This window comes from Maylandia zebra, linkage group LG20 (assembly GCF_041146795.1).
Source record: "Maylandia zebra isolate NMK-2024a linkage group LG20, Mzebra_GT3a, whole genome shotgun sequence".
NCBI lineage: Eukaryota > Metazoa > Chordata > Actinopteri > Cichliformes > Cichlidae > Maylandia > Maylandia zebra.
Window position 1 is genome coordinate 14,457,256 of NC_135186.1, and position 25,357 is coordinate 14,482,612.

At 41.9% G+C, this 25,357-nt stretch overlaps 3 protein-coding genes across 6 annotated transcripts in view; 1 reads left to right on the forward strand and 2 right to left on the reverse strand.

The window, feature by feature from the left end:
• LOC101465899 (SLIT-ROBO Rho GTPase-activating protein 3) overlaps positions 1-2,773 on the reverse strand; it is a 39,533-nt gene extending 36,760 nt beyond the window's left edge. For both annotated transcript variants that reach the window (XM_004565452.5, XM_004565451.5), the window contains exon 1: positions 2,482-2,773. The gene's annotated coding sequence lies outside the window, so the exon portion shown is untranslated. The remainder of the gene's footprint in view (positions 1-2,481) is intronic.
• Positions 2,774-4,302: 1,529 nt separating this feature from the next.
• On the reverse strand, positions 4,303-12,934 carry zgc:103759 (U8 snoRNA-decapping enzyme). Of its 3 annotated transcripts, none has more exons than XM_004565454.4 (5): positions 12,804-12,934; positions 10,467-10,598; positions 10,286-10,326; positions 5,210-5,450; positions 4,303-5,119 (listed from the first exon to the last, which is right to left on the reverse strand). In XM_004565454.4, the coding sequence occupies exons 2-5, from the start codon at positions 10,596-10,598 to the stop codon at positions 4,874-4,876; spliced, it is 660 nt and encodes a 219-aa protein (XP_004565511.1). In that variant the 5' UTR covers positions 12,804-12,934; the 3' UTR covers positions 4,303-4,873. The 3 variants fall into 3 exon arrangements, with proteins under 3 accessions (XP_004565511.1, XP_004565512.1, XP_076734293.1); XM_004565455.2 differs by lacking the exon at positions 12,804-12,934 and adding an exon at positions 10,768-10,827; XM_076878178.1 differs by lacking the exon at positions 12,804-12,934 and adding an exon at positions 10,783-10,802.
• On the forward strand, positions 12,810-24,140 carry gss (glutathione synthetase). Its single transcript, XM_004565453.5, has 13 exons — positions 12,810-13,199; positions 13,485-13,626; positions 14,965-15,110; positions 15,274-15,349; positions 16,347-16,486; positions 18,841-18,957; positions 19,291-19,371; positions 19,490-19,567; positions 19,692-19,761; positions 20,705-20,899; positions 21,043-21,124; positions 22,752-22,941; positions 23,066-24,140. The coding sequence occupies exons 2-13, from the start codon at positions 13,489-13,491 to the stop codon at positions 23,187-23,189; spliced, it is 1,437 nt and encodes a 478-aa protein (XP_004565510.2). The 5' UTR covers positions 12,810-13,199; positions 13,485-13,488; the 3' UTR covers positions 23,190-24,140.
• The last annotated feature ends 1,217 nt before the right edge of the window (positions 24,141-25,357 follow it).

The window sequence follows — 25,357 nt, forward strand, 5'->3', positions numbered from 1 at the left end:
CCAAGTGATGATATTGTGGCTACATCCATCTTTGATATACAGTTTTTTTGCTTAGACTCTACAAAAGAACAGTATTAGTGAATGGCTGAGTGTGACTTGCAGTGTAAAATGATTTGAGTCATCAAGATAACTAGAAAGGTAGTGGGTATCAACCGACTTTCAACTGCTGGAAGTTACCTTATTTGTCAGCCAACTGGCTGCATGACGGTAATTCTGAAACCACAGTATACAGCCAACGTGACTGCATCACAACAAAAGGTAGCACAAACTCATACCGACTCCAGGCCCATAACTTATTAAGAATCTGCCATGAGATTTAGGACGCTATATTCGCCATGCAAAGTAGCCAAAATCCAGGTTTGTTTGCTTCTTGCCAGAGTTTCTATACACTCCTGTGTACCCTGTGAAGTGCTGCTTGTGCAGAAACTTCCACAGCAAACAGGAAACTGCATAATAGTATGCTACCACAGGTTTTTTTCCTCTCACAACCATCTGTAGAGAATTACTCTGTTACCTGAAAATCTCACCAAATCTTTTTAGCAGCAGCTTAATCCTGGCTCGCGTCACAGCCAAAAACACACAGCACAGGGTCAGCTAGTTTCAAGGTGGTAGAGGAGAACCACACGGAATTCATCCCATAAAAGAAAGTGCGGCCAGCAGTCCACTAAGTACCGGCACAGAGCAAAAAGATTTACATTTGCAAAAGGACATACATTTTTTCTGGCAGTAGCACAGTAGCCATATTATACACATGGCAGGCGCCTTTTAGATTCTGGCATGATACCTAATTGCAAAAGCACGGAGAGTTGACTTTAATGCAGAAGATCATTTACAGGCAATGTTTGTGGAATGCATACCTGTAGATCCCGTCAGATATCAAAAAAAAAAAAAAGGTGAAATGAAACAGTTGGGCAGTGTGAGGGGGTGGAAGGCTGTCAGGCCACATCCGCTCCTCAGGCACAGCTGAAACTGCCTGAGCACAGCGCTGAAACCTTCTCTAAGTGAGATAATTAATCAGCGCTTTAGGTTTAGTTCTACTGATATTTTTGCTCCTCGGGTCTACAGTACTGAAAGAGAAAATCTCACTGCTGTAATATGAAATCAGGGACATTTACACAAATATCTCCACTGCTACTAAATCTAACTACAGTTTTTTTTAAGATATGCATATATATTAATAGTAAGCATATTTGAGGCCACTTTCCATTTCCATTGTTCTACATTTACGGAAACAAAACTACTTTTGACTCCACCATCTTTTAGCCAGACCTGCTATTACAAATTTGAAGTTATGGTCATAAAATAGTTATAAAGCAGGTCCACCCTACCTGACATACATTCACCTATATTGAATTGGTTACAGCATATGACTGCATCAATAGATAGAAAGTAAAATTACTGTTAAATTGTTCTGCATCCTTTGGGTTAAAATGACTGTGACCTAAAGACTGTGACCACATGTGGTTTCAAATTCTGTGGAAAAAGTGTCACGCCTGATTTCCTGTAATGTCACTTAAGTGTCCGGCACAGCTCATTGGCAAATCAACACATGAGGGAAGTGGAGTAGGTCAAAATTAGCACCACGTTATGCATGTGCAAGCACAGCAAACACGCTTGAAGCACACCACTGTCTGTGCAGTTGTTTTGATGCAGTGAAAGCAAGGACGCTCGTGTTGCCATCTGAGGTCAGGGATTTGCATCTTAGATCAGGCCAACCTGTGAGCCGGAAGGGCTACGATTTCAATCAACGTGAGAATTTCAAGTTTTATCGTGACAATGTCGCTCTCGAATCTGCTGCTCCTCCTGGGTTTAACTAAAGGTAAACTCATCAAATAAGAAAACAAAACACACCATTCGGCTTCCTACATAAGCTTTTGAGCTTGCTGTGTCTGTACTCGAGCTGCTGTCTTACATTACCATCACAATCTTTGTTGTTGCTCTGTGAACCAACAGCACAAAGGGAGCGCTACTTTGCAGATGCCTCTGAGAAGCTTGTTTATCTGCGTGCCTTAATAACATAACATGAAAATAGCTGTGAACTCCTTATAGGTGAGAAGGCCAGCAGGTGGGATTTAAGGTTCCACAGCTCCATCAGCACTGGTGTTTTTTTGTTTTTAACAGTGGCTGTAAATCACCCCATATGGTCAAGGCACAGTGGCAGGGCTCCACACAATGGCCACATAAACACCTCAGCATAATTACACAAGCACGCAAACACACACACTCTCTCTCACACACACTCACACTCATATACAGAGCATCAACAGTGAAAATGGTGCACACTGTATTACATAATTGATACTCCTCTAACAGCCAGTAGCTCCATTTGTCCACTTACAAACCCCCCAAGAGGACACAGTGTCCATTTAAGACACCAAACTATATATAAACACACAGACACATTCACTTCAGTCACGCATGCACATGCTCACACACACAGGTTGTTTCTGGATTTATGAGCAGCATGACAGCCGTACATACCTCACTTTGTGGTCCTCTTCGGTCTCTTTCTATGTGTTCCTCAGCTCTCCACCTCTCTTTACATCCTTCGCTCTCTTTCTACCACAGACACACACACACACATACACACACACAGACAGTGTGTTTGAATCTGACAGATTTCTCTCAGCTCAGTACTCTCCACCCTCTCTCTCTATTTCTCAGGGACACAGACACACAAACTCGCTCACTCAAAAAACAGCCCTCCCTCTCTCCCGCCTTTCTTTCTTCCTTCCCTCTCCTGCCAAATAGCCTCTCCTCTCGCTCACTCACTCGCGCCAGAGCTGCCTCTCTCCTCCCCACTCTCCCTCTCCGCCATGCGAAGCAGCGCAAAAAGCCACGCCCCCGCGCTCTCTCCTCTCCTCTGGGCGGCTATAAATACCGCTGCTGCTATGAATATACCGTCTTTCTCCCTCAGCATCCCTCGCTCCTGCTCTCTCCCCCCTGCATCCATCCTTCCCCCTCACCTACACTGCACCACCCTTCAACCCCCACCAATCTTTTTCTAAATGTTTCCTAATGACCTTGTATTATTTTCCCTTGCAGCACACGACAGCATCCTTTTACCCCCCCCCCCCACACACACACACACCTTACTGTCATGCAAGATGCAACCGTCGACACACAAAAACACAAAAAGGGCCACAGGATCACATAAAAGGCAACCACAGACAGGAGCGATTGGTACTACCAGTCTCTTTTGCTTCCTGTCTATCGTGTCGGATGTGGTGCGTATTCCCCCCCTCCTCCTCACAGCTCAGAAAAACACGCTCGGATCGAGAGACGCGCACCGACAGCAGATCGCACCGTACTCCGCTGCACAAATTAATTCTACCTTCATCACTAATAGCATTAACACCTGCTCGATGATGAGTCAATCTGCATGTAGCCATGATTAATGGACACCCCTGTAAGAATGCAATAAGTCCCCATGAAATCCATTATGTTAGATGAGTGAACGAGCGGGATACTCTGCACATTTCTTCCACGCGTTCCAGCTTTTATCTGATGAATGCAGGAGGATGAATGCAGTGTAGTAATAATATGACATGGATAAATGATGCTCCTGCACCTGCAGAAGTTGACTGATTTAAAAATAAATAAAAATAAAATAAAACCAGAGAATGGATCTTATACTTTCAGTACAGTAGGTATCATGAACGCTGAGCAACATCCTGTCTCTGCTCTTCCTCACTGGCAGCAATAATGTTGGGGAATGAGGTTACTAACATCTGGAGCAAGCGCGTTATGTGCACCAAGGGTGCACTTAAACAGAATCAAATCTTCGCCTGCAGGCTGTATAGTATGTCACGGACGTAATTAATCCTCCACCACCAGCACCACCACTGCTGATGTGCTACAACTTCAAATGAAACCTACCAACAACAACAAAAAAAGAAAGAAAGAAAAGGAAATGTGAGGAGCACACAGACAAAGAATCCCTTCTGACTGAAAAGGCTGTAGATCATACACATCCTGCCTCATTATTGATACCAGCAGATAAAGGAAACCACAGGGTGCCTATGCAATGCCATATAAGGTAACCCCTCATCTTATGTTGCTTCTCTGAGTGCTGTGTAGCACTTTTGATAGATGCCTGTGAGATAAGTGTCAAAATTGCTGCTAGAATAACAGAAAAGTAACCTTCACCAGCACATAAAGATGTGACTGTAAATGTAAAAAAAAAAAAAAAAATTTAAAAATGCTCTCGCGCCTTGTAATTAGCATTTCAATTTTGGCTGTTTGAAATCAACACAGTGCTGACGACTGAAATGAAGAGAAATGACAGGAAAGACTCAGACGTGATGGGCAGTGTGAACAGCTTTATTTCCATTAATTGTACGGGAGCTGATAATGTTTTGCCCCAAACTGTTTGGTGCACAGTATGCAATTATGAGTCACCAGCTCAGAGTCAGCGTGACAGCATGAGTGTGAGTGTGGAGGTTTATGTGTGAGATTGTGCTGCGGAGGGTCAAAACCGAGCATAGGGTTAGTTCAGGCGGGCCACGGAAATCAAGCTCAGCTGAGACCCTTCTACACAGTTAATTGACAAATGTCAAATAGGGCACGCTATTTAAGCCGGTTCAGTCTGCCCACGGTTACTGTGCATCTACAAGCCGCTTTGGAACCCACCTCCACTCCTGCCTCTCTTATTTTAATGCCATGTCTGACTCAATTAGTGTCATATCCGTTGTCCTTAATGCCTGCTCTGTTCTTGCTGCTGGCCTCCCACCTTTGGCTTTCCATACTCATGTATGGCGGGGAGTTTCCAGAGTATAAGTTACAGTGGATTTGAAATCATCTTTTGTCTATAACAGTCCTGATGGATCTGTATTTACATTTTGAGAGGATGTAGCAATGCAGCTGCATTTTTTTAAAACTGTTTCCTCAATCCCTGGGTCAGTGCCAGGGCTGCTTGCAGGTCCTGTTTCGTGTGTGCATGAGTCTTTAGAGAGTGCGTCAGGGCTTTGTGCAACTCCCCGGGGGCGACCAGGTTGAGTCTCAGCATCGAGTGGACCAGCTGGGAGCGAGCGTTGCCGATGAAAGAGTGTGACAGGAAGGATGCGAGCCCTCCTCCTCCTTTCATGGTGTAGAGAGGGACTCTGACCATTCCCAGGACCTGGAGTCAGGCAGAGAAAGAAGGTGGTGAGGATCAGAGCATGAGATCAGGTAAATCGCTGCAATCAGTCACTCTGGAAGGACACATTACCTCCAAACCGTGATCTGCTGCAGTGGATGCAGCTGCCCTCTCCACCTCCCTAATCTGCTCTTCATCCATCTTCTTCACGTAAAAGTGAGTGATAAGACGTGAAGAGGAGGAGGGGGAGGAAGGAGGTGCATAGCAAGAATCCACATGATCTTCAACAGAGATTGGCAAAGCCAGGCCTAGCTCTTCTGACAATTCCCTGCTAAGCCCCGACTCAAGGGTCTCCTCCGAAGGGTTAACGAGCCTGAAGTGTGAGAATCAAAGGTCAGCAACAGATGTGAAAGTAGATAAACGATGTCAGAGGCACTGCTCTCCTGACAATAAATCACACTAATTGAAAGGCTAATTCAATTTAAAGCCCTAAGTTAGTTTGTCCAGGTGATGGTGCTGATCACTTCTCCTTCAAGTCACTAGATTTCGAGTCTCATCTTAGAAAATGTGCAAAAAAAATATAGTAACAAAAGCTCAACCTGAGCTGTTACAATAACAATATACCGGACATAATGGACGAAATGCACAGAGGCTAAAGATACAGTTTCACTGTGTTTGACAGTGCGCAAAAATAAAAACATTTGCCAAAGTGATCAGAGTGACGTTTGTATCCAGAAGAGCACAAGTACAGCAAAAGGAAAGCAAAAGGTAACAGCTAGCGGGATGTTAAATGCCTAAAAGCAAATCGCTTTGGATATCAGCCAACAACCGTTTTATACGGAACACTTGCTTATCAACAGCTCCGTGTGATTCTAACATATCAAGTTTGTCACGTTTTCTTTTTTTATATATATTTCAGAGCAATTTATAGGCTTCTATAAAAATCTCTGAAGGAGTTTAGGTGTGTTTTGTACTGTTGCCATAGTGTCAAAGCATTGGTCAACATCCAGATGCACATTTCCATTATCATTAGGAGAACACCGACAACTAAGAGCAGCTCTTTAGAGAGGTTCTTAACCCTCATAAATGTCACTGGAAGAGGCAGAAAAGGCCACTTGCTGTCGTGCAATTAACTGAAGTGACCGCTGCTTTTACATGTATCGTGTCTCAGCAGGTCACTCTCTAACAAAGCTGTGTGGACAGAACTGTGACTGGGCACAGTTGGGAGTCCTTTTTAACACGTTTATTATCATTATTGGTATCATTATCAATCTTTGTTACGCTTACTGAGTATTTTCTGCTGTGGTGCTTGGATTCTTTTGGTTTTTTTTCCATAGAACATGAGTGATAACTCTTGCACAGCTTAATTGTGGCCCCACAATTAATAATAGGTTAAAATGGTGCTATTATGCATGTCCATATTAACAGGGCTAAAGATTTAAATAATGAGGAAAATGTGAGTTAAGGCAATCCTCATGAGCCAACAGTTCAGGCTTCAGTGTTTGGGTCACAGAGCGGGAACAGCCCCACCCACATACCGTTAACAACATCTCTTCTTGAGGGGCAGCCAATCAGAAGAAAGTTGTCTGAAAGGGAAAGTGAACTTAAAGGGACAGTAGCTAAAAGTGTGGCTACATACAGTGGGGCAAAAAAGTATTTAGTCAGCCACCGATTGTGCAAGTTCCTCCACTTAAAATGATGACAGAGGTCAGTAATTTGCACCAGAGGTACACTTCAACTGTGAGAGACAGAATGTGGAAAAAAAAAATCCATGAATTCACATGGTAGGATTTGTAAAGACTTTATTCGTAAATTAGGGTGGAAAATAAGTATTTGGTCACCTCAAACATGGAAAATCTCTGGCTCTCACAGACCTGTAACGTCTTCTGTAAGAAGCTTTTCTGTCCCCCACTCGTTACCTGTATGAATGGCACCTGTTTGAACTCATCATCTGTATAAAAGACACCTGTCCACAGCCTCAAACAGTCAGACTCCAAACTCTGCCATGGCCAAGACCAAAGAGCTTTTGAAGGACACCAGGAAAAGTATTGTAGACCTGCACCAGACTGGGAAGAGTGAATCTACAATAGGCAAGCAGCTTGGTGTGAAAAAATCAACTGTGGGAGCAATCATCAGAAAATGGAAGACATACAAGACCACTGATAATCTCCCTCGATCTGGGGCTCCACGCAAGATCTCATCCCGTGGGGTCAAAATGATCATGAGAACGGTGAGCAAAGATCCCAGAACCACACGGGGGGACCTGGTGAATGACCTGCAGAGAGCTGGGACCAAAGTAACAAAGGTCACCATCAGTAACACACTACAACGGCAGGGAATCAAATCCCGCAGTGCCAGACGTGTTCCGCTGCTGAAGCCAGTGCATGTCCAGGCCCGTCTGAAGTTTGCCAGAGAGCACATGGATGATACAGCAGAGGATTGGGAGAATGTCATGTGGTCAGATGAAACCAAAGTAGAACTTTTTGGTATAAACTCAACTCGTCGTGTTTGGAGGAAGAAGAATACTGAGTTGCATCCCAAGAACACCATACCTACTGTGAGGCATGGGGGTGGAAACATCATGCTATGGGGCTGTTTTTCTGCCAAGGGGACAGGACGACTGATCCGTGTTAAGGACAGAATGAATGGGGCCATGTATCGTGAGATTTTGAGCCGAAACCTCCTTCCATCAGTGAGAACTTTGAAGATGAAACGAGGCTGGGTCTTCCAACATGACAATGATCCAAAACACACCGCCCGGGCAACAAAGGAGTGGCTCCGTAAGAAGCATTCGAAAGTCCTGGAGTGGCCTAGCCAGTCTCCAGACCTCAACCCCATAGAAAATCTGTGGCGGGAGTTGAAAGTCCGTGTTGCTCGGCGACAGCCCCAAAACATCACTGCTCTCGAGAAGATCTGCATGGAGGAATGGGCCAAAATACCAGCTACTGTGTGTGCAAACCTGGTAAAGACCTATAGTAAACGTTTGACCTCTGTTATTGCCAACAAAGGTTATGTTACAAAGTATTGAGTTGTATTTTTGTTATTGACCAAATACTTATTTTCCACCCTGATTTACGAATAAATTCTTTACAAATCCTACCATGTGAATTCATGGATTTTTCTTTCACATTCTGTCTCTCACAGTTGAAGTGTACCTCTGGTGCAAATTACTGACCTCTGTCATCATTTTAGGTGGGGGAACTTGCACAATCGGTGGCTGACTAAATACTTTTTTGCCCCACTGTAGAGGCTCAGTATAAGATGAATGACTATTTTGAATTGTGAATCATGCAAAGCTACAATAGTAGATCAAATCAGTTAAAAAAAACTAAAATGGAAATAAGCAGTAGAGGGCCCCTTTGATGATGCGAGACGAGTGTAGTTCAGAATGAGCTGTGGTTCAAATAAACTCAAACTTTTTTTTTCCAGTTTGAGATGATTTTGCTTCCAACTTGGCACTGCTGCAGAGGGCAGTGACCCAGATGCTGTCTACAACAAATATATGGCTAAAAGTAACCATGAAATGTAGTGACACACTGTGTCAATACACAGACTTCAAAGAGCTCAGAAATTAAAAAACTTTTTTTTTTTTTTAGAGAAACGTATAACCACATTTCAATAGAACAGCCATCTGTGGCACAACCTGCTCTAATGTAATTCTGGTATAACCTCAAACTCAAAATCAGCCAATAACTATTTGTTTGACTGGTCTAAGGCATAAGAAAGCCAAAGAAACTCAAACTCTCACTCAATTTATCCAGGCATGTAGAATCAGTCACAGTGCCAACAGACTGATGATTTGAAGATATTAGTTTAGCATTCATAAGCAAAAAAACCCAAAACAAAAACATTTTGTCGCAAATAAAATGTAAATTTCTCATTTGAGCTGACGATGGCCACTGATACAAAGTGAACAGACTGCCTCCAAAAGGGCGACATGAATGTTTGTTCCAAATTGCAAATCGGAATTACCGTAACACCTTCAAGTCTGAGACCATGGTCCTGAACTGCAAAAGGGTGGAACACTCAGGGATGAGTTGTTGCCCTAAGTATATCAGGATCTAGTTTACAAGCGAGGGTGAGTGAAGCAGCAGACTGGCAGATGGATTTCTGTGGCGTCTGCAGTCATACAGATGCTGTACAGGTATTCTGTGATAAAGAAAGAGCTGAGTGTGAAAGGAAAAGTGTGAGTTTACTGGTTGATCTACGCTTCTGCTCTCACTTATGACCACAAGTTCTGGGTGGAGGCAGCGGAAATGAGCTTCCTTCAAAGGTTGATCCCTTGGCCAAAGAGTTTGAGGAACTTGGACATTTAGGACGCACTCAGAGTATAGCCTCTACTCCTACATATCAAAAGGAACCAGTTAAGGTGGTTTGGGCATGTCTTACTGACAGAAGATGCCAGGGCAGTCCCAGGACACAGATCATGTGTCCTGGCTGGCTTGGGAATGCCTCGGGGAATGCCTCGGAGTCCCTCCCAGATGAGAAGGAGGAACTGGCCGGGGAGAAAGAGAGGGGACTTGTGCTTAGACTGCTGCCCCTGTGACTCTGACAAAAAATGGATGGATGTGTATGAATGCCTGCACAAGTCTAACAGCTAACTTTAGTAGCAGACCAAATTTACACAACTAACTAGTGTTTTGGATGTTTAATGTTGCCAGGCAGTACACGTTTTTGAAAGATTTCTTCATACACCACCTGCAGCAGTATATTAAAAACAGAGGCTACACAATTCATATGTAGTTGTATCAATAGAGCTGCCACTGTTGCTATTTGCTGACGTAGTTTTCTCTTGTTTTGCATATGTCTCTATCATTTTTCAGCCCTGTCTCTTTGCCTCCTCGTTATATAATTTCACTGTGCTGGCAAATGAAATGCCAGAGATCCTGGCAGCGACTACAGTAAATCACAAAGGCACAAGTGATTCATTTAGCAGAATACTAATTAAGCAGTATGTGACAATCTCAATCTTTACAAACAGGGGTTTAAGGCAAGATAAGTCGCTTTAAACAAGAAGCCGTCAGGCACATTTTATCATCGCCAATCCTTGCAGGACGAGGATTGTAGCATCAGTGTTTGAATGTTTGTTCTGAGCTGTAAAGGGTTTCTTTTTTCTTTCTTCTGTGAAGAACAAGAAGGCTTTACAAACCAAAAGCTAAAATGTACCTATGTTTGCAAGGAGCAAAAGCAGCACCAGGAAAGACTCACCCGCCAGGGAAACCCAGCAGACCGTCAAAGCGCATCTGCATCTGTGGAAGTGACACACAGAAATATGCCTGTTCACTCAAAGAGGCAGACATGTAAAGGTGTGTGTGTGTTAGAGTAGCTCAAATGAGACACACACACACACACACACACACACACACACACACACACACACACACCTCACCAGTATGATATGTTTGATGGGAATTCTTCCAAACAGCTGAGCTTTCGTGTCAGCGTAGAGCATCACATGGCACGCATGCCTGCAGCCTGAGCATGCCAATGCCTCCGCCCTCGACAGCTGTCCACTCGCCATCTACAAGCATACACACAAACACAGTGCTAAATTATACAGTCACAGTTCAGTGCTTCCTGAACACACTGGCTGGATGCCCTCTTTTGCCATGTGCTACCAAAGTGACATCATCCTATTATAGCTGCTCTTTTTGGTCATTTGTTCTCCCTCATATGCTGAGCCAACAGACCTTAATGAAACCTACTGATTAGCTGGAAGGCCTGTGGGCTTGTATGCAGAAAAAAAAAACACAACAGATCTGAGTGACTTGCATTGGGAAAGCTTTAGCTCCCTCTACTGGGGTGGAGCAAACTGTCGAGTGAGATAATCCCTGTTCCATAGTGAACTTTTCCTCAAAATTTGGAATATGATTATGAATTTTGACACAGTTGCCTTTCATTCAGTATCATAACCAAGTCAGCACAGAAACGGCAAGTCTATTTTATGAGGATATGGGGGAGTATGTGAGACTCAGAAGAAGAAAGACAAATGAGCTGGGATTGATCAGAGATGTGTGTGAGACTTGCTGAAAACTACAACAAATGGTTGCAGGCTGTTCCAGCAAAAAGGAATCACAACTGACTATTAGCATTGGGGAGGGAATTAATTTAGACCTTGGTGGTTTTCATTTTTATGAAATTATTTTGTTTCTGTGTGCAAAGTAAAACAATGTAAGCATACAAAATAAAACAATTAATCTGTATTTCCTCAGATCTCAGATTAATGTATTCTTTGGTCAGCTTTTTAAAATTCTTTATAGTTCATTAAAATTGAAAGAGGCTGTCATTTAAAAATGGACTAAAGATGCTTTGCTCAAAGTCAGTTATTTAATTTTGATTTTTTTTTTCAGTTTCAGTCTTTTATACTTTAGGCTCTAACTGGAAAAATTATGCTAAATCCTCAGCAGCCAGGGTTAGTGTTGTATATTAGCAAACCATATGGGCCTTACGGGCACCACCGACTGGAGACCCACTACAGAGAAGATCCAATTAAGACTCAGTGAGTCAGAATATTGTTTAGTGAAAACCAACAATGAACAGCATTAAAACACGCTCTAAAATCAAGGTTTTTATGATTGAAGTATGACTGCCACCTTCTGACAGTGGTAGAACATTACATCCAAACAGCTGGCACTAAAAATAAGGTGAAATATACATTTCAGACCAAAAAAACCCCAAAAACCGTCACATTGGCCATAACATTTTTAGATATTTTTTTAACTTTATATCCAGTTAAATATTGGAAACTCATGCTCATTTCTAATTTTGATCGATTGCCTATCAAAATAAATCATGTCTGGCCTATGATGACATTTTGTGTGCTGAAGTGGCTGAAGGTGCAAACACAGACGTCTCTGCAACAGTGTATGAATAAAATACATCACCATGTAATCCAGAACTGAGAAAATGCTAATAACCCACAAATTTGTTTTGTGGAACTCTTTCCTTTGATCTGTCAAAACATATATATTTTGTCAAGTTTATTCCTTTTTTCAGTTTTCCTGCTCGAATTCAAATCCATTCTTTGCAGTTGTGCGCATGGATGTTTTAATGATCCGTAGATGGCTCAACAATCTGGTCCCCCAGATTCGTCCTTTTCACCGAGCGGTCGTCTCTATTGCCAGTATGACACACAGGTATCACTATCATCTTCAGACAACAATGAAATTATTTTTTATTAAAAAAATAAATAAATTATTTAATATTGACACGTGTATGCATTTGCACGAGCTGGAGATGGAAACCTTTTTTGTCGAGGTCTTTAATCTTGTCAAACTATATGACATACGACCACGCGGTGAAAAAGACGAATCTGCGGATCCAACATCTGAAACACGGAGAATGGAATATGTAAACAAATCCAACCAGTTAACAAAACAGTTAACCTGCAACACCGGCACTCTCCGCTCTGCGCTTACACTTCCCCATCGTTTAGCAAGCTAAAATGCGCGGTAAAGGCTGGGTAAGCATGGACGTTATAAACATGAGTATATTTCCCCAGCATTAAGTTCTCTTAATAAGTGTGTGTTTCTATTTGTTTATTTAAGGAGATTGATGTCTTAACTAACATTCAAACACTGTTATCGTACAGTTTATAAATTATTTTCTTAATATTTTGACATAATAGCAACACGAAATAAAGGTTAGTGCCGCGTTTGGTCAAACAATATTACTTCTAATCAAAAATGAAGTAAACCCGCTTGTTTAATAAGTCACACGCATTTACCTCTGTTCTACATTAAATGCTGTCTCATTCTTCAGTCAGCAGTGCCTTTTCAAAACTTCTGGCTTTTCCGATGACGTTCTGGCCGTTGATTGGCTAAGCGAAGCATGTGGTTCCGGTTAGCTCCCCGGTCAACCAATCAGCTTTGGTTAGTAGTAGCCGTTCAGCCGGTTCATCTAGTTTATGCGTCAGGGATTGAAGTGTGTACATGCTCCGGTTAGGTCTTGTGATGCACCGTGGAAGGTAAAGGGTGGCAGTCTTAATCGCTCTCTGCATAAGTGTGAAAGTACTTGATGAGAACACAGTCCAAGGGAACCTTCTAGGTTGATGGCTAACTAGCTTCTACTACCGGTGACTGCTAACAGACGGTGTTAAACGACCTGGTTAAAACTTAAGCAGGTAAGTTAGCCACATGTGTTGTTTTGATGTTATAAACTATCCTATAACACGATTATTACAGAAAAGAAAATGTTTAATGTATTGTTTAATGTTACTATCGATGTATGACGTGTTTCATTGTAATTATTGTTATTTAAATATAATTTATTTTAGTATTTACGCTTGTGTATTGTGTATATGTATATGTGTATCATTTAAAGCAGTTTAGGAAATTTAAGTGATGAGCAAACACTGCGGTAATAACGTTAGCAGTAATAGTAATCTTATTTGGTTATCCTACTTCAGGTGAATGAGAATGGCGCAGGGGCTACCAGACGAGATGCTGATGAACTCGGCTTTGATAAAAAAATTGGCAGAGGAGGCAAAAGACTCAGCCGTTACACAGGGTGTCCTAATGAGGCTCCAGGAGACCCCCAACTCATCTGAGGTGCGAATTATACACACATGTAGCATGTAGCGGTTGTAGCATTGAGGGGTGGCTGTAGGTCAGGAGGTAGAGCAGGTCATTGATCGTGGCTGGCTGCTCCAGTCTGCATGCCAAATGTCACTGGGCAAGATACTATCCACAAGTTGTGTGAATGTGTGTGAATGTTAGATAGAAAACACATATAAAAAGTATAGAAAAAAGTGCCTGTTTGAATGGGTGAATGAGGCAAGTTGTATAAAGTACTTTCAGTGCTTAGGTAGAGTAGAAAAGCACCATATAAGAAACAGTCCATTTACCATTTACATGTAGAAGCACTTTCACTGGTTTTTCATTGCTGGATAAGTGTTAGTGTAGTTATATAATCTTAAAGAGGGAATGTGTACTTGTGAAACTCATATAAAATTTGCAAGTCTGCTCAGGTATGATTTTGAATCGTCTTATTATATTCATTCTTGCCCCATCCAACAACTGCACCTGAAAGAGTAAAGCTACAGACCATGAGAATACATTTCCTCAAAATATTCATTCAGGGGAAGACGCTACATATTTGTAACATGTAGTGTATATTTGTAATATTATACTTTTCCTGGTGTTAGGTTTAGTGAAGCCACGTAACAAAGCACGTTCCCTTGTTGCTTTTGGATTATGGAACTACTGGGAACATGTTGACTGACTGATTCTTAAACAAACAGGTAACCAGTGAAGGGAGGCTAAAATTTCAGTAATCTGGTCTTGCTTCTCTTTAGCCATTAATAGGTAACCTACAGTATTTTAGACCAGCTGCAAACGTGTAATAGATGTCATATTAAGACCAATGCACAGTTCTCCTGGCAACGGACAAACCCAGAGTCGTCCATCGGATTGCCAGACGGAGACTTTTGGGAATATAGCGTATGACCAGTTGCAGGTCTTTAAAACAAAGGGTTAATTCAATCATACTGAACTGAATGAGACTGACCTTAACAACTGATTGAATGGCCATGAGCAAAGTAGTGAAGTAGTTATACTTTAAATAAATGCTTAAACTAAAAAAAAAAAAGTAAGTAAACATTTTTTTCAGCATCTTTAACAGAATTCATATGTTAGGTAATAAGCCTCAACAACAAAGATCACATACCAGTGGAATGTTAAACCGTTGCTGATGAAAAGGCCGTGTTGAATGTGAAGTCATGTTAGGAATTTGTTCTGCCTTAGGGCAGAGGATTTCAGAGAGATCTTTATTAAGCCCGTGTTTTGAGTCCACAAGCCATCTCCAATGTTTGTCCAACAGTTTTGTTTGTTTTGTTTTGTTTCCCCTGGTCAGCATTCTTTTCTCACATTTTACATCTTGTTTTTCAGGTGGTCTCCTTTGCTCCATTCACACTGTTCCCCACACCTGTACCTAAAGCTGTATTCTCCCAGGCTCTGGCAGTGCAAACACACTACAACACCCTGGTGGACAAGATTAGTCAGGATGCAGACTTCCTACAAGAAGCTTTGGCTAGGTAGGATGCATTATGACCTCATGTATGTGGTTTGGAAGAAAAAAACTCATTATTGTCACAGTCTCTGAAGTCTGTCTTCAAATGACCTGTTAGTTTAATTCAAAATGAATACACTGTGATGAAAAACCTGCTGACAAGATTTGAACAAAGTGTCTGTTTACAGCACCATCGCTGTGGATGATTTCACTGCAAGGTTGTTCAAAATCCACCAACAGATCCTTAAAGAAGGCAGGTCACAGGTACGTCAGCACAGCCCCGATGACACTGGTGTTAGGGGGAGCTCAGGAGGCAGAGTCTGTAAGTTGGAAGTTTGGCGGATTGATTACCCAGTTTGTCCAGATTCCAGTTTTCTTAGGCAAGATGATGAACCCTGAGTTTCCCCCAGTGCATCCAGTGTGTGCGAAGTTAGACAAGGCAGTTTGGAGGCTTTTGTGTGGTTGGGTGAATAGGGTTTGCAGTAAAATGCGCCTTTCAGTTAGAGCAAAGTGCTGCATAATTATCATTCCATTTCCCATCATCATTGTACTTGAGCTGTTTGGGCTCTAAGGCCTTGGTGTGTTGCTAAATCCAACAAAGCTGTTTGCTTGCACTCAATAAGGATTCAAAAGTAGTGAAAAGAAAGAGTGTATAAAAAATCAAACAGTTTCTAGTTAAGGAAGATTGGATTTCAAATAGAGTATTTGTAGAATGAACATCTTGGGTCATCACTGCAGGTGTGAGGTTGTGTAAATGTTTACAGGAATGATTTTTCAGCCTATCTGTTCCTTTGGGGTGTTGGCTGTTTTGGGTTACCTTCACCACTATGTATTTTCACCATGAAAACCTTTCTATCTGGCTTCTTTTGGGGCCATTTTTGGAGGGAATTTTTTAAAAAGTTAGAAATGGAACGATGATGCAGGCTCTTTTCTTTTTGGGCTTCGTATGCTAGCCATTAAATCCTGAGAGATTTCTTATGAGAAAAAAAGACAGGGAACGACAGGGAGGAGAGGGGTGAGAGGCAAAAGCTATATTTTGGCTAAAACTAAAATCTTGTTTCAATTATCAGCTGTTTTGCTTTATTGCTTGACAAAGTTCTTCACAATTTTCTAAAACTCTGTGACATCTTTAGATCTGCTGTAGCATAGAATGAAGAAAACCATTAGGTTCTTACAACAGTGTAGCTGGGACCATAAAAATCTATTAATGGATTATAAAGTGACCAAATGCTGCAGCTGGGATTCTTTGCCTTTGTTACAGTCCATTGTGTTGGGTCTCAATCGGTCTGACTACATGCTGGACCAGAGAGAGAATGACACGCCATCGCTAAAGCAGATAGAGATCAACACCATTGCTGCCAGTTTCGGAGGCCTTTCATCGCGCACGCCAGATGTACACAGGTAAGCAGGTCATTTATGTGTCACCCATATTCTGTAGGTTAGCCACTAGAACTCAGCAGTAAGAGTGATCATGTTGGCCAAGACCTTCAAATATATTTACTGTCATCTTTATAGCCACCGTTTCACACAGCTACTTTACCCTTATTTAAAAAAAAAGATAAATAAAAACCCCACATTCCTTTATTTCCCTTACAGTTGACACCAATCTCTTTGCTTTGCTGTCAGTAGGTTTGGGATTTAATACAGCTATAAACAATCTACAGGGTGGGCCATTTATATGGATACAGCATAATAACATGGGAATGGTTGGTGATATTAAAGTCCTGTTTGTGGCACATTAGTATATGTGAGGGGGCAAACTCCTCAAGATGGGTGGTGACCATGGTGGCCATTTAGAAGTCGGCCATCTTGGATATATCGTTTTTTTTTTCAATAGGAAGAGGGTCATGTGACACATCAAACTTATTGGTAATTTCACAAGAAAAACAATGGTGTGCTTGGTTTCAACGTAACTTTATTCTTTCATGAGTTATTTACAAGTTTCTCTTAGTTCACAGCCATTGACATGTCAAAGAGGTTAACACGTGAGGAGCGGATCGAAATTGCGTTAATATCTGGTGATACCGGGTCATTGCAGCAGATTTCAATGTAAGACACCCTACGAGATCACCCATCTCCCATGCTACAGTTAGCAAACTGCTTGCTAAGTTTCATGAAACTGGTTCAGTGTTGGATTTGCCAAAATGTGGACGCAAGAAAACTGTCACTAATGAAGAAACATCAGTGGCTGTCCTAGCTTCATTCAGCAAGAGCCCACAGCGTAGCACTCACCGCATGTCACTGGAGAGTGGCATTAGTCGAACATCCCTTCGGCGGATATTAGCTACTCACAAATGGCACCCTTACAAACTCCAGCTACTGCAGCATCTCAATGAGGATGACCCAGATTGGCACACAGAATTTGCAGAATGGGCAAAACAAAAATTGGAACAGGGCCCTCAGTTCACGAAGAAGATTTTGTTCAGTGATGAGGCAAACTTTTATGTGAATGGTGAAGTTAACAAACAAAACCACCGCTATTGGTCTGACACTGACCCACATTGGATGGATCCCTCCAAGACTGTTGGAACAACAAAAGTGATGGTTTGGTGTGGTATATGGGGTACAACGATAGTGGGTCCATTCTTCATCAATGGAAACCTCAAGGCCACTGGATATTTGAAATTGCTACATGATGATGAGTTTCCCTCTTTATGCACTGAAGCTGGCACGTTCCCTGAGTTTTTCCAGCAAGATGGTGCACCACCACATTATGGGTGCCAGGTCCGAGCATTCCTAGATGAACAGTTTCCTGGAAAGTGGATTGGTCGTCGTGGGCCAGTTGAATGGCCCCCAAGGTCTCCCGATCTGACCCCCCTTTTATCTTTGGGATCATCTGAAGGCAATTGTCTATGGTGTGAAGATATGACATTTGCAACACCTGAAACTACGGATACTGGATGCCTGTGCTGGCATTTCTCCTGCGGTGTTGCTATCAGTGTGTGAAGAGTGGGAGAAGAGGGTTGCATTGACAATCCAACACAATGGGCAGCACATTGAACACATTTTATAAGTGGTCAGAAACTTGTAAATAACTCATGAAAGAATAAAGTTACGTTGAAACCAAGCACACCATTGTTTTTCTTGTGACATTACCAATAAGTTTGATGTGTCACATGGCCCTCTTCCTATTGAAAATACAAAAGTTATATCCAAGATGGCCGACTTCTAAATGGCCACCATGGTCACCACCCATCTTGAGGAGTTTGCCCCCTCACATATACTAATGTGCCACAAACAGGACTTTAATATCACCAACCATTCCCATGTTATTACGGTGTATCCATATAAATGGTCCACCCTGTATAAAAGATAGACATAGCTTTTGTGTCTGAAAAATGAAGCCACTGCAGAAGTTCTTTTAATCTGCATTCTTTTCAGTGGCCAGGGGGGGGCGCCTCTTGTGGTTGTGAAAGATATTCCGTTGTATAGACGTCTACATGAAAATGCCCCTGTTATGAGTTTATAGGCTCATTAATGTCATGTCTTATTAAATACAATATAAAGTTAATTTAATATAGACTATAAAAGGCAGGATTGATCGACAAGTTGCTAGCCTATGGCTGTACAATTTCCCTCAGTTTATCAGTTTCAAGGTGGCAAGATGATGGCAGCGAAAATGCTCATCTTAAGGCGTCACATGCGACTTAGAGTGAGACTGGATTGTTCGAGGCATGGTCAGGAAATAATGATGATAATAATGATAATGTGCTGTGATTAGGTTTGCTGAGAGTGCTTACAATCTTGCTTGACAGACATATCCTGAAGATGGCCGGCAGGCTGGAGGAGAGCGAGCGTATCCTGGATAATAATCCTGCAGCTGGTCTGGCCAGGGCTATTGCCAAAGCCTGGGAGCTCTATGGATCAGAGAAGTAAGAATGAAGTACATCCATCGAGTACATGCCAGACATGCTGTTGATCGCTCTTTGCTTTATTCACTTGGTCTAATTATGTCACCATACATGATGAATTAATTAGTACATCCAGAATAAAACATCTTGCCAGTGGAGCTGTACATTCAAACACTGCTTCTGCTGGTGTGGTTGCTCAGTGCATCATAATATTACAAACATTTCTTCAGGACAACAAAGGCCAGTGACAGTTTTGGTAGTATGGGGCACCAAAAAGCAAATCATTTCAGTTAAAATCAAAACCGTGAGAACCAAAAGTCCAGAAATTTTGAGATGCAGTTGTTGTCGTTGCAGAGCAGTCGTCGCGTTCTTTGTGGAAGACGTCCAGAGAAATATCTTTGATCAGCGATTCGTTGAGTATGAACTTTGGAAGAGGTAGGTGTGTGTGAAGGGTTAGAGCTCTCATACCTGCATGTTTTCTTTGTGTGGAAGTTAAAACATTATCTTAAAGCATTTGAAGAGTTGTGCTTTTCACCAACATGCCGTGTTTCAGAAACATTCACGTAATAAGACTGCGGTTTGAAGATGTCTTTAAAGCAGGGTCCCTTGATCAGGACAAGAGGCTTTTTGTGTAAGTCGATTTCTGTCAGCTCACAATGCACTGACACATTATTTAAGTGTATTATTCTCAAACAAAAACTGTGTTACGCATAGCAGTGGTCCTTAATGTGTCTTTTATGTCGCTTTCACTTCAGGGACGGCAAAGAGGTCGCCGTGGTGTATTTCAGGAATGGTTACATGCCTGACAACTACACTTCTGAACAGGTCCAACTTTTGATTTGCACACAGAATGGAAGATTACATTAGAGTTTAGTTAGAAACATGCAACATGCAGACTTACTTAAAATGATTCGTATTCATGAGAAACTAGAACGTCATTATCATCCAGTTTATTTCTTTCCCTGCCTAGCAACACCAAGTCTAGCCCTGATTGGCTGATATAAGTGACAACAGACCTGTCGCCTTGTCAGTCTGAATGGGTGATTAGATGGTAAATGGCCTGTATTTGTATAGCGCTTTACACTACATTCAGTCATTCACACACTGGGGATGGCAAGCTACATTGTAGCCACAGCTGCCCTGGGGCGCACTGACAGAGGTGAGGCTGCCGGACACTGGCGCCACCGGGCCCTCTGACCACCACCAGTAGGCGACCTAGACTGTTGGTGCCGGGGCTCGAACCGGCAACCTTCCGATTACAAGACAAACTGCCAACTCTTGAGCCACAATGTTCTCTGCAACATTGTGTGTAGATACGTGCAGCTGTGTGTTAATTCTGCAGGCAGGAACAGGAAGTGAAGGAAAACTGGCGAGCACCATGGAACCAACACTTAATTGGACATAACGAGTTAAAACAGTTTGCAAATTTAAGCCAAACTGCTGAATCTACTGTCCAGGCTCTCTTTGATAGCGTGACTCTGTGTTGTTCTCCTTCATTCTTCTGTCTCTGTCAAATCTCAGCATAATATAAACCAACTATTGTCACGCTCTGCTGGTCGGTGTGCTGGCTGTTTTGTCTGGAATCTCAACCACGAGAAAGTTTGTACGAACGAAGCTAAAAAAAACCTGCGACAGTGTGTAAAACGTTATTAGCAGCAGTGAAATAAGATTCCAAGAGTTAGTGAAATGATAGAGGCTATTTTATGCTGGAAAATCATCTAATGATAAAAAGACAAGCAGAGAATTCATTGTCTGTTTTCAATTACAGAGCTGGGATGCTCGTCTCCTCATGGAGCGCTCTCGAGCTGTGAAGTGTCCAGATATCAGCACTCACCTGGCTGGTACCAAGAAGGTTCAGCAAGTGCTCGCCAGACCCGGAGTCCTGGAGAGGTTCTTCCCGGACCAGCCTCAAGCTGTGCAGCAGATCCGAGCGACGTTCGCCGGCCTCTACACTCTAGACATGGTGAGAAAAAGCACACGATTTTTTCATTGTTTGGAAAGTTTGGCATTAGATAATCCTCACCTGGGTGTTGATGTTCAGTGTAAGCAATATCATTCACATTTTATTCCTCTCATTTATTTCTCTGTGGTTGTGCTCGTCTACAGGGTCCAGAGGGGGACAAAACAGTGTCAATGGCCTTGGCAGCACCAGAGCGGTTTGTCTTGAAGCCTCAGCGAGAAGGAGGAGGTAAACTGAACTTTTTAATAAAGCACACTTGATGTTAACACCAGAAGCAAATGATGGAACTTGTGTTTGCTGCTCACCATTTGTTAAACTCGGGAAGTTTAAGCAGTGCATGGATCTGCACACACGTGCAGTATTTGCTTCATTCCACGTATGAGCTAGCCTCAGTCAAAACAGTAACGACACATACATGACTGCCTGCTGTTTTGCATTACTGTGTATCTACTGTGATTCATGCATGCTGTACTGTGACTGAGATAATAGTGTGTATGAGACACACTTGACAACAACATTGATCAGGATGTGAAAAAGCTACCAGATACAAGTTGTCAGCAGGTTATGGCTGACTAACCACCCTGCCTTACATCACTCTGGGCTAATACTGTAAAAAGCAATCATTAGTTTTCTTTGTAATATCAGAGCATTTGTTTTGATAAATACTTAGGTCAGTATCAGGGTTCATATGAGCTATTTTAGCAGTAATTTTACACATGAACTGGAAGGAGAACTTTGAGGAGCTGATAATGTAGAAGATGAAAGAGAGAGGAGGATGGAGGAGGGGAGTTAGATGAGAGGGCAATCTGACCAGACCGTTTAACAGAGACTGAGAGGATGCCCGAGGAATGGAGAGGTGTGCTGCTGCTGATTTTCAAGAACAAGACAGATGTGCAAAGCTGTAGTAACTACAGAAGGATAAATCAAGAAGCTTTGGGACAAAGTTGCTGAGACTAGGTGAAAATGAGAGGTGACGATCAGTGAGCAGGAGTGTGGCTTCGTGCTGAAAAGAGCACAACAGATTCTCTGGAGAGAAGGTGAAGGAAAGTCAGCTGACGCGAGACAGAATACATGTATGTGAGTCAGAGGGAGGCAGGTATAATGGTGGAGATAGAAGAAGTAGAGATAGTGAAGGTAGATGAGATTTAATACTTGGGGTCAACCATCCACAGCAACAGACAGCACACAAGAGAAGTAAAGAGTTGGGTGCAGGCAGGGTGGAGTGGGTGGAGACAAGTGTCAGAGGGGATTTGTGACAGAAGGATAGCAGCAAGAGTGAAAGGGAAGGATTACAAGATGGCAGTGAGGCCTGCTATGATGTATGGTTTGGTGACAATGGCATTGACAAAAAGACAGGAGGCTGGGCTGGAGGTAGCAGAGCTGAAGATGGAGCTGCCAGGCAGGAGGAAGCGAAAAACCAAAGAGATTGATGGATGTGGTGAAGGAGGACGTGCACAGGGTTGGTGTGACAGAGGAGGATGTTAGGGATAGCATGACAAAGGGGCAGATGATCCGCTGTGGCAACCCCTAAAGGGAGCATCTGAAAGAAAGACTACTTGAGGCAGTATTTGTTTAATATTTCTTTATTCTAAATATGTAGCAACTTGCTTGTACTAGCAAGCAGGCTAGCATTATCCAACATAAGTAGGAAAAAACCCAGCCAAATAAAGATCTCTCCATTTGCCTGTCAGACTGGCCGGGTGTAGCCAGGTGTGGTTCACTGGGTAAAACTGAACTTTCTCTTCACTAATTTTAAAAAGTGTTTTACAAAAGTTTGCTCATCTGCTAATGTGAAATAATTCCTATCTAGCCATGTCCATTTTATCTATACTTAAGTGTAGAATTGTTTTTCTAGGTAACAACATTTATGGATCAGAGATCTGCCAGGTCCTGGAAGAAGTGAAGGAGAGTACCGAGCGTACAGCCTATATTCTGATGGATAAAATCCATCCAACCCCTGTAAGGAACTACCTGATGAGACAAGGCAGCCCCCTGAAAATAAGCAACTGTCTCAGTGAACTGGGAGTGTTTGGAGCATATGTAAGGTATGTGACCACTACTGCATTGATATTAAATGCATTTTGTTTGTGGCTGTTTTTTTAGAAGTATTTGCAGATTCCCAGTGTAGTGGTTGTTTCTAATTTTAGCCTTTTCTTTGTTTTCTTACAGACAGGGTAAAGACATGGTGACAAATGAGTGTGTGGGCCATCTGCTGAGGACCAAGAGCTCAGAACACTCAGACGGGGGCGTCGCAGCAGGAGTGGCCGTGCTCGACAATCCTCTGCTGTTCTGAGATTTCACACTCCTGCCTGCACATACAAACCACAGTGAAGTCACAGCAGAAATGTCTCTTTAAAAAAAAAAGAAAAAGTCTTTGTTTATTTTTTTAATAAGTTCAGTAATTAAGTGAAGAAGAGTGATTAGATAAATTGTTTCTTGCATTTTTGAATTAATGATTGTGTTTAGGATTATTTCAGAAACATGTTTAGAGGATCTTTGTAAGCCTGTATTTACTTTAAAAGAAGGGAAGCACTTCTTCATTCTACAGAAAAGGTGACACATTACAGATGAGTTCATAAAAAGTGTCACTGTCACTCTTTCAAGGCTCTGTCACTAGGCTGCCATCTTGTGGCAGTGTGTTGTTACTACAACATATGAAATTGTGTTTCTATTGGAAATATAATTCACCGCCACTGAGCCGCTCTCAGTTACAAACTGAACCCGTTTTTTTAGACATATAAATCACTAAAGACAGTGAAGCTTTTGGTTTTGTAAAAGTGGTTCATAATCAAAATGCACGTTAATTTTATAAGGTTGAAGAGCAGTTAGCAGTGCATTCATGGACGTCTTTTGTCACGATGGCATGAACTACAAACGTGAGCTCCAGGTGAGACTGCACAGAAGAACAAGTGTCCTTAAACTGCATCAACTGATGACTTCTTACAATTTTATTCTGTGTTTTTATAATCTTTGTGTACACATACTAACACAAGCTACTGTAACTTAGAGAAGCTCAGCAATATATTGTTAAGTATACAAACAGTTCCAGGTTCTGGACTTTTTGAATGGCCCACTTTGGATCATGTGAAGGATGTTCAGTTTTTCTTCTTCTAGGCATTGAAGGGTTAATGCTGTTAATTGCATAGTACAGTGACAGATAACTTGCTGAAGTTGGTGCACCTTGTGGACCAAAGAATAATATCCAGTATGATGTAAATGAAAAAAATAAATGTTATGACTGTAAGGCTGGACTTTCTTCTCTGTTCATTTGCCTAACCCTAGCCCCAAGTAGCCCCTATTCAGCGACAGGTTGCTTCTCCCAAAGTCAAGAACCAACAGACTTAAAAACTCCTTTGTCCCAAACGCCATCCAGCTGTTTAACTCCTCGTTGGAGGAGAGAGGGAGGGGAAACGGGGACAAAGGAGAGTGGGAACAACTGAGCTGTAGTGGGTTTTTTTACACTGTGCAATATTCACAATATTTCCTCTTATATTCGACTGTGCAATAGACTCACTCAAATGTGCAATCCACAGGTATTCCTATTTATCCATATTATATATTCTGTGTATATATATATAAATATATATATATGGTATATTTATGTTTAAATTCTGCTCTGATTCCCCTTGATTGTATCTGTAACATGCAACTTCTGTCAGTGCTACTGGAAACTGAATTCCCCGGAGGAACCCACCTGAGGGATTAATAAAGTTTCATCTAATCTAATCTAGTGAGATCAGTCTCACATGTCTGATCATAGAAATTGTGGACTTTTCAGGAAATGTATTTAAAAAACTAAAACAAGAGTAAGATGGGACAGTTAGAAGGAAATAAGAAACTCAATTCATTTTTAAATAAATTGTTCCCATATGTCTATATGCTGTCAAACTGGCAGTAAGAAACATGGTTTTAAATAGCTCTATATGGCATTACTAGCACTTCGACCTTCAGATCAATTTATTAACGAAGAGGTCACAGGTCAAATGTGACATATGTTTATACACTACTTTCTACATGATGACAATACACAGTACACTTTTAAGAGTCATACTTTCTCAATTATAAGGCTTTTTGTCAATTTTTGACCAACAGATCATGACACTGACCTTGAAAACCTCTGTGGATGTTGGGTGAAATCAAACGGATTGGTCACTTGAGCCCACACTACACCCCCACAAGGTTTTTTTTTTTTAATTTTTTTTATTTTTGTATCTGAATTCATTAAAAAGTTTTGAGTAATCCTATTTACAGACAATATGACAGAATATCAGGCACAGATGCAAACACTAACAACCTCCCTGGCAGAGGTTATGTGATGTGGCTTCAGACTTTTTCACAGTACTAGATGTAACACCTTCACGAAAGTACTTATGTCACAATGAAAGAGAATAGTACTACAAGCAAATGAAACTCTATACACTGTCAAAGGCAAATACATGGTTCGTGCTCTCGCTTCCGGAG

Excerpts from the sequence above, each read along its gene's own strand:
- zgc:103759 (XM_004565454.4), bottom strand. The coding sequence starts at position 10,598 with ATGGCGAGTGGACAGCTGTCGAGGGCGGAGGCATTGGCATGCTCAGGC. Across the intron at positions 10,327-10,466 it reads CCATCAAACATATCATACTG|ATGCAGATGCGCTTTGACGG; the intron begins GTGAGGTGTGTG and ends TCACTTCCACAG. Across the intron at positions 5,120-5,209 it reads CAGCAGATCACGGTTTGGAG|GTCCTGGGAATGGTCAGAGT; the intron begins GTAATGTGTCCT and ends GCCTGACTCCAG.
- gss (XM_004565453.5), top strand. The coding sequence starts at position 13,489 with ATGAGAATGGCGCAGGGGCTACCAGACGAGATGCTGATGAACTCGGCT. Across the intron at positions 13,627-14,964 it reads AGACCCCCAACTCATCTGAG|GTGGTCTCCTTTGCTCCATT; the intron begins GTGCGAATTATA and ends CTTGTTTTTCAG. Across the intron at positions 19,372-19,489 it reads GAGTATGAACTTTGGAAGAG|AAACATTCACGTAATAAGAC; the intron begins GTAGGTGTGTGT and ends GCCGTGTTTCAG.